Source organism: Equus przewalskii, chromosome 3 (assembly GCF_037783145.1).
Source record: "Equus przewalskii isolate Varuska chromosome 3, EquPr2, whole genome shotgun sequence".
In the NCBI taxonomy this organism is placed as follows: domain Eukaryota; kingdom Metazoa; phylum Chordata; class Mammalia; order Perissodactyla; family Equidae; genus Equus; species Equus przewalskii.
The window spans coordinates 54,010,375-54,023,105 of NC_091833.1; the positions used below are offsets into that span (position 1 = coordinate 54,010,375).

General features: G+C 35.7%; 2 protein-coding genes across 16 annotated transcripts in view; one reads left to right on the plus strand and one right to left on the minus strand.

The window, feature by feature from the left end:
* The window catches only part of LIN54 (lin-54 DREAM MuvB core complex component), a 64,889-nt gene extending 53,113 nt beyond the window's left edge, over positions 1-11,776 (plus strand). For all 15 annotated transcript variants that reach the window (XM_070614530.1, XM_070614536.1, XM_070614527.1 and 12 more), the window contains 5 exons: positions 2,153-2,224; positions 3,014-3,116; positions 3,246-3,383; positions 7,068-7,270; positions 9,452-11,776. In XM_070614530.1, the coding sequence (XP_070470631.1) occupies positions 2,153-2,224; positions 3,014-3,116; positions 3,246-3,383; positions 7,068-7,270; positions 9,452-9,653 (718 nt within the window). In that variant the 3' untranslated portion in view covers positions 9,654-11,776. The remainder of the gene's footprint in view (positions 1-2,152; positions 2,225-3,013; positions 3,117-3,245; positions 3,384-7,067; positions 7,271-9,451) is intronic.
* Positions 9,502-12,731, minus strand: part of THAP9 (THAP domain containing 9) — a 31,656-nt gene continuing 28,426 nt past the window's right edge. The window contains exon 6 of the transcript XR_011538635.1: positions 9,502-9,609. The gene's annotated coding sequence lies outside the window, so the exon portion shown is untranslated. The remainder of the gene's footprint in view (positions 9,610-12,731) is intronic.

Sequence of the window (12,731 nt, forward strand, 5' to 3'; positions counted from 1 at the left end):
ATGTAAGTTAGGTTGTTGGATCAGATTAAATGCAGTATAAAATATATATATTTCAAAATACATTTATTTGATTTTTTTCTCTCAAAGCCACGTGACCATGCCACTTCAGTACTTTTTATTTTGAAATACTTGAAACAGAAGTTTAAAAGTTACAAGAATAGCCAAGAAACCCCCAAATATCTTTTACTTGGATTCACCAATTTTGCCATGTTATATTATTCTCTGTCTCTTTTCTCTCTCATCCTGAATGTAGTTTTAAAATGATATTAACTGGTTTTTAAATTGTTATATTAGGTCCTTGCTTTTTTCATTTGTCTGTTTTTTTTAATTAAGATTATGATAGTTAACAACCTTGTGAAATTACAGTTGTACCTTATTATTAGTCATGTTGTAGGTACACCACTTCACCCCTAGTGCCCTCCCCCCACCCCCCCTTTCCCCTGGTAACCACTGATCAGTTCTCTTTGTCTATATGTTAACTACCACCTATGAGTGGAGTCACACCGAGTTCGTCTTTCTCTGTCTGGCTTGTTTCACTCAACATAATACCCTCAAGGTCTATCCATGTTGTTGTGAATGGGACGACTTTGTCCTTTTTTATGGCTGAGTAGTATTCCGTTGTGTATATATACCATATCTTCTTTATCCAATCATCAGTTGCTGGGCAGTTAGGTTGGTTCCATGACTTGGCTATTGTTAATAATGCTGTGGTGAACATAGGGGTGCATGGGACTTTTGGAATTGCTGATTTCTGGTTCTTAGGATAGATAGCCAGTAGTGGGATGGCTGGGTCATAAGGTATTTCTATTTTTAACTTTTTGAGAAATCTCCATACTGTTTTCCATAGTGGCTGCACCAGTTTGCATTCCCACCAACAGTGTATGAGGGTTCCTTTTTCTCCACAGCCTCTCCAACATTTGTCGCTCTTGGTTTTGGATATTTTTGCCATTCTAACAGGTGTAAGGTGATATCTTAGTGTAGTTTTGATTTGCATTTCCCTGATGATTAGTGTTGATGAGCATCTTTTCATATGTCTATTGGCCATCCGTATATCTTCTTTGGAGAAATGTCTGTTCATGTCCCCTGCCCATTTTGTGATTGGGTTGTTTGATTTTTCGTTGTTGAGCTGTGTGAGTTCTTTATATATTATGGAGATTAACCCTTTGTTGGATAAGTAACTTGTAAGTATTTTTTCCCAATTAGTGGGCTGTTTTTTTTGTTTCAATCCTATTTTCCCTTTAGTCTGATGAAGTCCCATTTGTTTATTCTTTCTATTGTTTCCCTCGTCTGAGGGGTTATGGTGTCTGAAAAGATTCTTTTGAAGCTGATGTCAAAGAGTGTACTGCCTATATTCTCTCCTGGAAGACTTATTGTTTCAGGCCTAATCTTTAGGTCTTTGATCCATTTTGAGTTTATTTTAGTGAATGGTGAAAAAGAATGGTCAATTTTCAATCTTTTACATGTGGCTGTCCAGTTTTCCCAGCACCATTTGTTGAAGAGACTTTGTTTTCTCCATTGTAGGCCCTCAGCTCCTTTGTCGAAGATTAGCTGTCCATAGATGTGTGGTTTTATTTCTGGGCTTTCAATTCTGTTCCATTGATCTGTGCACCTGTTTTTGTACCAGTACCATCCTGTTTTGATTACTGTAGCTTTGTGGTATGTTTTGAAGTCAGGGATTGTGATGCCTCCAGCCATTTGTCTGTTTTTTAATCTGTTAATTGCTGCCCTTCCTGTATTGGTTTAGAAGCCATGTTTAGTTAATTACATGGACCCAGTCCACCTCTCTCACTCCCAGATTCCAACCCCACACAGCCCTTTTCTACTCATCTTTTATAATTGAATCCCAAGTTTTGAGGAGATTGTAAGTTTAGTTCTTTCAGGAGTAAGAGTATTTTTTGTGGAGTGTTCTTTAGAAGCTGTTGATGACTTCCTCTTTTTTTTTAATCCATACCTTGGCTCTCTACATCTCTTTTCACATTATAACTTTGTTTTGAACTTAATGTCAGTGGACCAACATGGCAAACTTTTATTAGAGATGGATACATTTTTAAAGCTTTATTTTAGGAAGAATTGACAGATTGGAGACTTTTCTAACTTTAAATAATTATCATTAATTGATTAAAATGTGTGTCTTTTTTGTGTGTCTGTATAGCATAATCCCATCAGAGTCTGCCAGCCGGCCCAGAAAGCCCTGTAATTGTACAAAATCGCTGTGCTTGAAATTGTAAGTCTTTTCGTTCTTATTTCCTCATTTATATAACTGAAAATGCTTTTAAAAAGAAGTGGCGTTAACTAAAAATTCTTAACAGACCAATTTCATAAGTCTAATTTAAATAAACATTTAAGTGAATGTTCAAGCACATATGATAATTTAAAAATACTCTTTCATTCAAAAAGAAAGAAATAATTTTAGAGTTTTTACCATACATGAGGTGCTGGAGTTGGAGTTAGGGGCACAGCAGCATGAGACAAACATAGTCTCTGTCATTAATAATAATAAATTTCATCTTACTTATGACCTTTATATTTGGTCTCCTAAATGAAGTGATACTCTGAGTAGTTTTAAAAATTGTTGGATGATTAATTTACTTATTAGTACCAAACTGAGAGATTTTACATGAAACAGTTAAATGAAAAGCGTTGGTCTTACGGGGGTTTAGAATCCGAAGAAGCATGACAGTAGTTCAGGTGAGTAGGTTTCACTAATCCAATAGCCTGTTTTTCCTTTTTCATGGTTTTGAGAAAACTTATTTTGGGGGCACGTAAAATCACAAAGCTCTTGTGTTGACAGTTGTTACTACTAGAACTAAGCTTCTCAACCAGAATTCTAGGAGCTGGTGACTTTAATTTTGAGCCTTATGTGGTTGACAATCAATATTGTGGCTAGGTGGCTCTGAGTCCATTTCTGAAATGCTTTGCTGCATATATAATGCTATTAAACCAGATAAATTCTAATTTTGTTTGTTTTAACAATGACCTATTTATATGATTTACACTGATTTTTATTTTCCAGATATTGTGATTGCTTTGCAAATGGTGAATTTTGCAACAACTGCAATTGTACTAATTGTTATAATAATTTGGAACATGAAAATGAAAGGCAAAAAGCAATAAAGGTGATTATTTTTTATTTCATTTAACTGACAAAAATTTCCAATTTCACCTGTTTTTTGGATGTCTCAATTGTTTTACAAAGAAAATCTCCTGTGACGTAACTTCAGTTGATGTTTGATCTGTTTTGATAGGCATGCCTCGACAGAAATCCAGAAGCTTTTAAGCCTAAAATAGGGAAAGGAAAGGAGGGAGAATCAGATCGACGTCACAGCAAAGGATGTAATTGCAAACGATCAGGATGTCTTAAAAACTATTGTGAATGCTATGAGGTGAGATGCTGGCTGGGGAGAATAATCTAATCATCTTTTGAAAATAACTTAGAAAGGGCTTACTGTAAAAATTTACCTGAAAATTGGCAAACTGCTTTGCGCTTGCACTTTGAAAATATGGACAGTCAGCCCGAGGGCCTTCATTTGAGAAAGACCGTTTGGCCCCCCACACAGGGCTTCAGAGGAACAGGGCCTTGGTTTTGTTATTACAGCTTGGGGTCTCATTAGCTGATTACCAGTCCCTAACTTCTTGGTCATTATACCTGGAAGTATGCAAATCAGAGTACCAGTTTATTGGTTTTCAATAAAAGTAATAACATTAAAGTGGATTAGAAACTCTGCAGCCATGGTTTTCAACTGAGGGGCAGTACCACGCCCTGTCTCCCTCACGGGCTTTTTGGAAATATATGTATGGATACAAAATGCCTGCATTCCAGGCTGCAGTCCTGAAAGTAAAGATTTATCTTGCTCAAAATGTCAGTAGTGCCCTCTTGAAGAACACTTCTCTGTGGGAAACTAAATTACATTAAGTTTGCTTTGTGAGCATAAAAATAGGAAAGGAGAAATATGGAATATTGCTGGATGAGGTTACTGGTCGTTGTGAGGTGGTTGCATCCATTTTTACCATTTCACCATCCCACTCAACTGGCTGTTTTTATTTATGGATCAGACATCTTTTCTGGAGAATGTCGTTGAAACTCTGCTTTGACAGATGCCATGGAAATCATCCCCTCCTTGCTTCAAACAAAGTACTCTTAGTTTATTATTTTTATTTCCAAAGCTTAAATATAACAACCTAGTCCTGCCCGAGATTAACCCTAGATTACTGTAATTGGTTTCTTGCTGTGCCTGAAGCTCTTTACAGTCTTTGGGTTGAGTTATTGCTATAGTTCGCTCTTCTCATCTGTTATATTTTCATTCTTTCAAATTTCATAATCAGAGGGGGACCTTATTTTTAGTTTTGGCAGAAGGCCGAGCCTTGCACTTGGTGAGGTAATACCACCAAGGACTGCTCTCTCCCCGGGGAGATTTGCTCTGCCCCAGGAGCACGTGCCTGCGTTTCAGGGCCCCCTCAATACACATGTGTCATAGTAAAGACTTTGCGTACTGTATTGTCTGTGTAATGAATTCTTAGTTTACATATTCGAAAGGTCAAATACTCCTCTCAAGAAGTAACATCTTGATATTCCTGAAGTCAATATTGAAAATTGCATATGATCAAGATTACTTTTGAAAGTCTCTTAAATAACAAGACAGTTTTTCATCCGGTGTTGGAAAAGTTGGGCTCCTGTTTGAACACCTGATGAAATAGGTGACTTCTGTCCATAAAGCATATCATACAAAAATTGTTATAAATGTTGTAAAAATGTAAGCTATAAATCAAGTTCACAATTGATGGAAATTGATGTAACGTGGGGTCAGAAGGGCAAAGAAACCTTTTCATGCATATGGCATTGAACAGTCAGTACATCCTAAGCATATGAAATTCAAACATAAGTGAACTAACGATTTAATTGGACTGGTTAACAAATGTGTGAATTAGTAGAAGTAGAAAGGCAGTGGACTGGTTAGAATATGTTAGAAGAGAGAAAGCTGCCCTATCTATTATAATAAAATCCTTGACATTCAGGACATACACAATGTCCAATAACTAATTCATCATTCTAAAAGACCAAGAAATGGAAAAACATGGACTAGACTAAACTATGACTAGCAGTGGCCATTTGGCTCACTATGAATTAGCTGTGATGTTGTCATTTTTTAATTTTGTTTTCTTAAAGATTTTATTTTTCCTTTTTCTCCCAAAGCCCCCTGGTACATAGTTATGTATTTTTAGTTCGGGGTCATTCTAGCTGTGGCACGTGGGATGCCGCCTCAGCATGGACTGATGATTGGTGCCATGTCGGCGCCCAGGATCCATACTGACGAAACCCTGGGCCGCCAACACGGAGCACGCGAACTTAAGCACTCAGCCACAGGGCCGGCCGCTGTGATATTGTCTCGACAGTTGGTGTTGAATTGTTGGTCCACTGAATTGGATTGGCTTTTTTTGGTTCGTCTACACCTGGATAGCACATTCATGTTCCTTTCACATGCCTTTCACGGTTGTTGATTGGATGAGTGACTGTCCACTTTATTTAAATGGTTGTGCCTTTTCTTGTGACCTTTTTTTTTCCGCGCCACAAGGGAAGTTAGCTTAGCAAAGCTAAATAGATGCCTTGTCATTCTAATTTATCCCTCCTGAATTAGACATTATTAGTCCCTTGCTAATGGTTCTTAAAACTTAATCCAAATTACCATTACTGGTATGTCTTTTCCCCCTTGAGGTCGGGGATTTTATCTCTGCATCATTAGATACTTAAGTGTTGCTTTAGTTAGATTCCCAGACTGGTTCATAGTAACCCAATAAATGCAAAATGTATATCCATTTCTTTCCCTTGGTAAATGTAGTGTATTATAAGAAAGGAGCAGGGTAAATGTGTTCATAATATGATCCGTTTATCTCACTATGTGCTGTAGAGAGAAAGGACAGTAAGTTTGTTTATTTAAATTGACATGGTGCGTCACTGAAGAAAATGCAGCCAACAAAAGATAAACTTACTAGGAGTCTGGGAAATGTAAAGTACAGTGAGATCTCACTTCATCTCTTTCCTCCAATCAGATTGATCAATATTGAAAGAGCTGTGATAAACATTGTTGGAGGGAATGTGGAAAAGGCTTCCTTTATACATTGCTGATGAGATGTGAGGTGTTACAGCCTTTTGAGATAACAGTCTGGCCACAACTAGCAAAATTAAAATGCATGGCCCCTTTGGCCAGTGAGCCCAGTTCTAGAAATCTAGCTCATAGAAATAAAAGCATAATAGATACAAAAATTTTTTGTGCATTGTTTGTGGTATCAAGAACTGGAAACAAAATAAATGCCTATCAATAGGGGAGTGAATGCCCAAATACCAGGGATTAATACTCAGCCATTAAATAGAATGAATTCAGCCTCTGCCAGATGACTTGGAGGGAGGGATTCCGTGAGGTGTCATGCGTGAAAAGGAAGATGCAGAAAGTGGGTATGATTTTGTAAAACAAACTAAAAAAGGAAAAACTTCTCTATTTGTGAGTTAATATATGTGTGTGTACATAAAGTCTGTTTTTCATAAATATACATATATTTTACATATTTTTACATGAAAGGACACACTGGTTTAATGTAGACTATCAAAGGGTTTGGGAATCTGGAGAGGGCACTCAGGGAGGGAGGTACCCATAATAAAAATAGCATCTATGAAATCCTTTTAATGTGTGTGCGTTTGCGTAAGTGAGAAGTCACCAGCATGTTAATGGTGATTTGGTTGAGGTGGTTGGATTCTGGATGACCCTTATTTTTTAATATTGTAATGTATCATTTATATTCTTTATAAAAACATGTTGTTCATATCAGGAGGAGCATCTATAGTAGGGGAAGTTGACGTGGTCGGGCTCAAGCCCACACACTGCATAGCTCCTCTCAGACTGCAGACTACCTGCTCCACTTGTGTGTGGTGAGCCTGTTCAGAGTTTGTCGGCAGATGTTTCCATTTTACCTTATGTCAATTGACTAGTTGATTCTGTTAATTTGATCATGGAGTCTACGTACTGTCATGTTTTTTTAGTTTTGATTTGGAAGCTTTTCTTTTGTAAATCTTTTAGGCAAAAATAATGTGTTCCTCAATATGCAAATGTATTGGCTGTAAGAATTTTGAAGAAAGCCCAGAAAGAAAGACATTGATGCACTTGGCAGATGCAGCTGAAGTAAGGGTACAGCAACAGACAGCAGCAAAGACTAAGTTGTCCTCTCAGATTTCGGACTTGCTCACTAGACCAACACCAACTTTGAATAGCGGAGGAGGAAAGTAAGTCAATATTGTAATCTCTTTTTATAGTATGACATGAATATTCATTTTAAGTTTCTTGTTTTGGGCAAAATTGAGTTCATACTTGTGGTTGTTGCAAACCTGATTTTTGCAGATTCTTTCTATCTTTTGTTACTTGTAAAGGATTTTAAAGGGAACAGAAAAACCACTGTCAGATATATTGCACAATTCTAAGTTGCACATAAGGCTTTAGTTCACTGTGCTTAATTGGATTTCTTCCTCCTAAGATGAGGTAATTATGTAATTTGACCAACCCCTAAGAAAAACAAATTGTTTATACCTCTACTGGTAGTGTCATTATTCCTCTTTTTGCACGTTCTTACCGTCTCTTGCTTTTCCGTGCCCTTGAACCCTTTCCCATCCTTCTGGCACACCCACGCACACTGTATTGGTGTAGCTTCTTACTTCGCTGGACTGCAGAGCTCTGGCGTAGGAAAGCTGGGGCTGTAAAGTCAGGCTACCCTGAGTTTAAACACTGTCTGCTCTGCAGTAGTGTGTGAGTTCGACAAGCTCTTCATCTCTGAGCCTCAGTTTCCTTATTCTTCAAATCACCCTCATTGATCAGGAGCCGTGAGGGGTGAGGCATCTCCCAGCCTTCAGGGGGCCTGATGCAGCATAGCTTGCTGACTTGGACTTGTGTTAGAGATTAACTGAGGAATTATTAAACGGAATGAGCCTTGCAAATGGCATATTATTTAAAATGCCTAAGTTTGAAATAAGATCCAATGCTTATAAAAATACTTGTTTTGTACAAAAATTTCAGGTATTAGTTCTAAGGAGCTCTTATAACTGGGTATAATCAGTAAATGGTTCTTGACTGAATGAAGTGGAAATGGGCAGACACCTTCATGAGGGCTGTCACAAGGGATCCTTCTCATCCGCTTTCAGTAATCCTTTAGATTATTAAATCTAATCTCCACATGGAGATCAAAGATAGAGTAAAATATTTACAATTAATTTTCAACTTGGGAAAATGTTCATGATATTATGAAGTATAAAAGAATACAAAATTATACATTGTAATCAAAACTGTAAAAAAACTATAAATAATGTTATACAAGCATGTTAATAAGCTTTTCTTTGAGGAGCAAAAATTTAAATTTTTTTCCTTTCTTTTACTTTTCTATAGTTTCCAAATACAGTATTACTAATTATACTATTGCAATATTAACATTATTGTAGTATTACAATATTATAATTATTGCAATATTAACATTATTGTAGTATTACAATATTATAATTTTTTTAATTTAAAGTGCATTTTTGTATTTGAAAGATTTCTATACAACTGTCTAGCAGCCTGAATCCTCAGTCAACCTCTCTTGTCATAGTGGGCTTGAATTTCCGACTTCATGTATTTTATTTTGCAGTTTCCTTCTATCAGTGACCGCTTACTAACAGGTTATTGAGTTAGTGGTTAGATTAGGTTGCCTGATTTTGTCTCTTGATGACTTTAAGATTTAACTTGGCTACAATACCAAGCCTCAGGATGGAGTGCTCTAATTTAATATTCAGTAGTTCAGGTCTTTATGAATGAATGAAACTCCATGTATACAACAGTGTTGGGTTTCCCCATTGTTTTGTTTGTTGCCATGGAATAACGCAACATTTTGGTGTGCTTGTTTTTTACAAACAATATATGGGACTGTGGGAAAGTGCTTTATTTTCAGTGTTATCCGGGAGATAGTGCTCTCAATGCCCATGTTATTCATTCACTGAATATTCACGGAGTGTCTGTGTGTGTCAGGCACTGTCCTAGGCAGTGAAGAAATAGCAATATAAATGTAAAGCAAAGACTGCACTCATGGGCTGTACCTTCATGAATTGGGAGGACTTTTGTTATAGAAACAGTCGGTCAACATGTAGAATGACACCTTTTAGTTAACCAGATAACTGTGTCTAGGTAGTAAGACGTATATTTTATATAAAATGTTACATTTTCTGAACAATATTTTTAAAATAAGCTCAGTAATAAAACAGGTCTATCTTTTTAAAGCTCTTTAGGGTGTGCTTGTGCGCATGGCACACACTGGCGCTCCGCGTGCTGGTGAATCATGACAGTGTCGGCAGGGACTCCCAGGTGAAAGAATGTTGTCCGCTTTTGTTGTAATTCAACACCATCATCATCTCTCTTTCTTTCTTTCTCAAAAATCCTTTCAGATTGCCATTTACATTTGTAACTAAAGAAGTAGCTGAAGCCACGTGTAATTGCCTTCTTGCCCAGGCAGAGCAGGCAGACAAGAAGGGGAAATCAAAGGCAGCGGCTGAACGGATGATCCTTGAGGAATTCGGACGATGTCTGATGAGTGTCATCAACTCTGCAGGAAAAGCAAAAAGTGACCCTTGTGCCATGAATTGCTAACTCTTGCACAAAAGACTGATAAATGGAACTGTACAGAAGATTGAAGGTGCAAGGACACTTGATTTTCTGGAAGATAGTTTAACAATTATTGTATTGTTAATTCAGTCCTGTGAGACCTGCAATTATAATATTGAAAAAGAAGAAATTTTAAATGAGGAAGTTAGTACATTTTAATTCTTAGTTAAATCTGCTTATGCCCCTTCTAAATTGAATTTTTCTTTATTGTATTATGTAGATTTTAAATTTGCTTGGGTTTCTTAAGAATTAGATGTTCTATCCTTCTGATTCTAGTGACAAAGAACATTTATAAATTACTATATTTATAAGGTATGGCGTTGTATGACTTTGTTCCAGTAGGAAAAAGCCAAAGCAGCATTGGTATTACCCAGTCATTCTTTGGTACGAGACCTAGAATATAAGCAGACAGAATGTCTACATAAACAAATTCTTATGAAACATTCAAATAGCATTTTGTGTTTAGAAAAGTACTATCTTTTAAGAGAAATCAACTTTTTAGGGCAGATTCTGGTATAATATCCTGTTGTCACTTTGGGAATGTCAGAAGGGGAAGTAATCCATAGGCACACTTTTAAAATAAAAAAGTTTTGTTTTTTTAAAAAAACAAAGTATTATGAGACAGTAGGTAATTCTTAAAGGATGGGCAATGTGTTTCCATAATAAGGAGTGACTGAGAAATGCCCTGGGATGTTTCCATTTTCTTTCAAGGAGATGGTATGTATTTGAAATGATAATAAATTGTCAAAGTGATTACTGGGTACTGTTAAAACGAAAGGTGCATATGAATAGAAGTAAACATATTATTATTCTGTAGTGATAATATAGAACCTTACATAATTATCAGGTATAAAATTTGGCTTGGGTAGAGAAATAAAGAATATTGAAGCTCTAAGAGATGAATTTAGGGAAGGACTTTTCGTCTGTACAAACAGTTCTCTTTATATGCTTTTGAACTAAGAGGTTTCAAACCAGTATATGACTTTTACTTGATTTACTGAAATGGGCCTCTTAACAAAGCTTTCAAAATTGTAGTGAGATTTCTTTTTATAAGAGAAGCTTAATATGGCATTATTTTTAGCCAGTGATTTGGTAAGCTGAAGCTATGTTTTCATATAATTATTAAAATAACCTAAATCATTTTCAGTAATTCAAAATTCAAAAGCTTTATGAATTTAAGAGCCTGTTATAATAGGACTCTGGATTTTATGACAAGAAAAAACCATGTTGGAATTCAGGCATTTTGTTAGGTACCTTAATCCTCAGTAATTATTAGTATATGATTATTACATTTCCTACAAGGAATCGATAGTTGTATGTATTAAGTGTGTATATATGTTCATATGAACACGTAAGATATAGGCAATAGAAATTCAGTAATCCAAAAGAAGATTCCGTTATTCATTAAAGTATCTTCCTTTTGAAATTTGGATTTATAAAATTATAGTGCAGTAACTTTAAATGTAGATAGTGCAAACATTCTTTAGCACCTCAATCTAGTATGTTTAATTAAAATTTGTATAAATGTAAATTAGTGTAAGAGGATAAAATAATATCTAATCAAGTTATTTTTCAAAGGATTACAGTACCTTTTTGGTCTAAACCTAAACTTTGTTCATTTTGTACATACTTTGTGTTTAATTCTAATTGCACCTTTGTGATGTGTATTTATATACAGTGTGCAGAAAATGTTTGTGAAATTTGGATTACAATTGTAGATTATGTACGATGGCATTGCTTGAGAATGTTTTGCTTGTAAAAATTTGAAGGTGCAATCAAATGCTACTAGTTTTTCTGATTTTCAAGAAGCTATCTAAAGTATTAAGCCTTTTCCTTCCTGTGTAGTCCTTACTAAACAACTTTTTGTATTTAGGTGTTTGCATCAGATTGCTGAACAAGATTAATATCCACATTAATTCAACAATTTTAAAAGACTATTTGGGGAGGGATGGGTATATAATTTTTTAGCTCTATTTACATCCCAAAGTAGAAAGAATAAATTTATATTTACTAGAGCTATTCAAAGAATACACTTTTCTATATTGTAAAAACAGGACAGCAAAGTAAATCATACAGAAAATAAACATTTATACTATTCTGTAAAAAAAGGTTTTGCATTTTTTCTTTAATACCACCACTTTTAGCTATTTAACATGCAAGAAACCTTTTAAAATCTCATTTTGAGTAAATTTGACATTACTTTTGAAAGCACACAACTAAAAATTAATCTAGCATTTTGCTCAATTATCAACAACACATTGCTTTGAAACAGGAATATGTCTTCTCTTTTTTCCACTGTTTAAGGGCAGAAACCCCATCTCCTCTTTCCTGTCTTGTAATGTTCGATGGTCTTATGGGGAGCACCTGTCTTGCTTTCCTTTTCTCTCAAGAACTAACAGCAACCTGCAGGCCTTATCTCTGGACTCCGGGAAACAAGCTTAACGTGACAGGTAATAAAAGCAGGGGAGCAGGAACTGGGGAGAGACGCCTGCTTTCACTTCCTCCTTTCAAAAGGACAGCTGACATTTTCTCAGTCTTATGTAAAATGTGAATAAAAGTACCTTTAGAAAAGTTTTCTATTTTTATTGTTCTGTAACACAGATAGCTAAGAAAATGAGTACTTGTTATGTAAACTCAGCTTCAAACCAGGACCTCCCGCCCTACCTGTGATCAGATTCTTCCCTTAAGGGTTCTTATAGGAATTCTGGAACAGCAGCCCAAAGGAGAGGGAAGCAAATCAGCTAGAAAGCCTTTACTGCTGGAGTTATTTTCTAATATGTAAATTACTTAGGGCTTTATTTTTCCTTGTTAGGGTTTCTTTAATGCACGGTTTGTCAGTATCTAAAAACCAAATGTCTTGATCATGATCCAAGTGATTTTATAAAATGAAAGATATAAAGACTTTTCTAAATTAAAAATTAGCTTTTAAATAGTAAGATTTATGAAAGCATTTAAGGCATTTTTAGTTTTTACTCAAAAGCGATAAGAAAATAAGTACATTCAGGATAACGTTTATTATAAGGCCACAGACTTGACTATAACTCTGTAATTTATTATATTAGC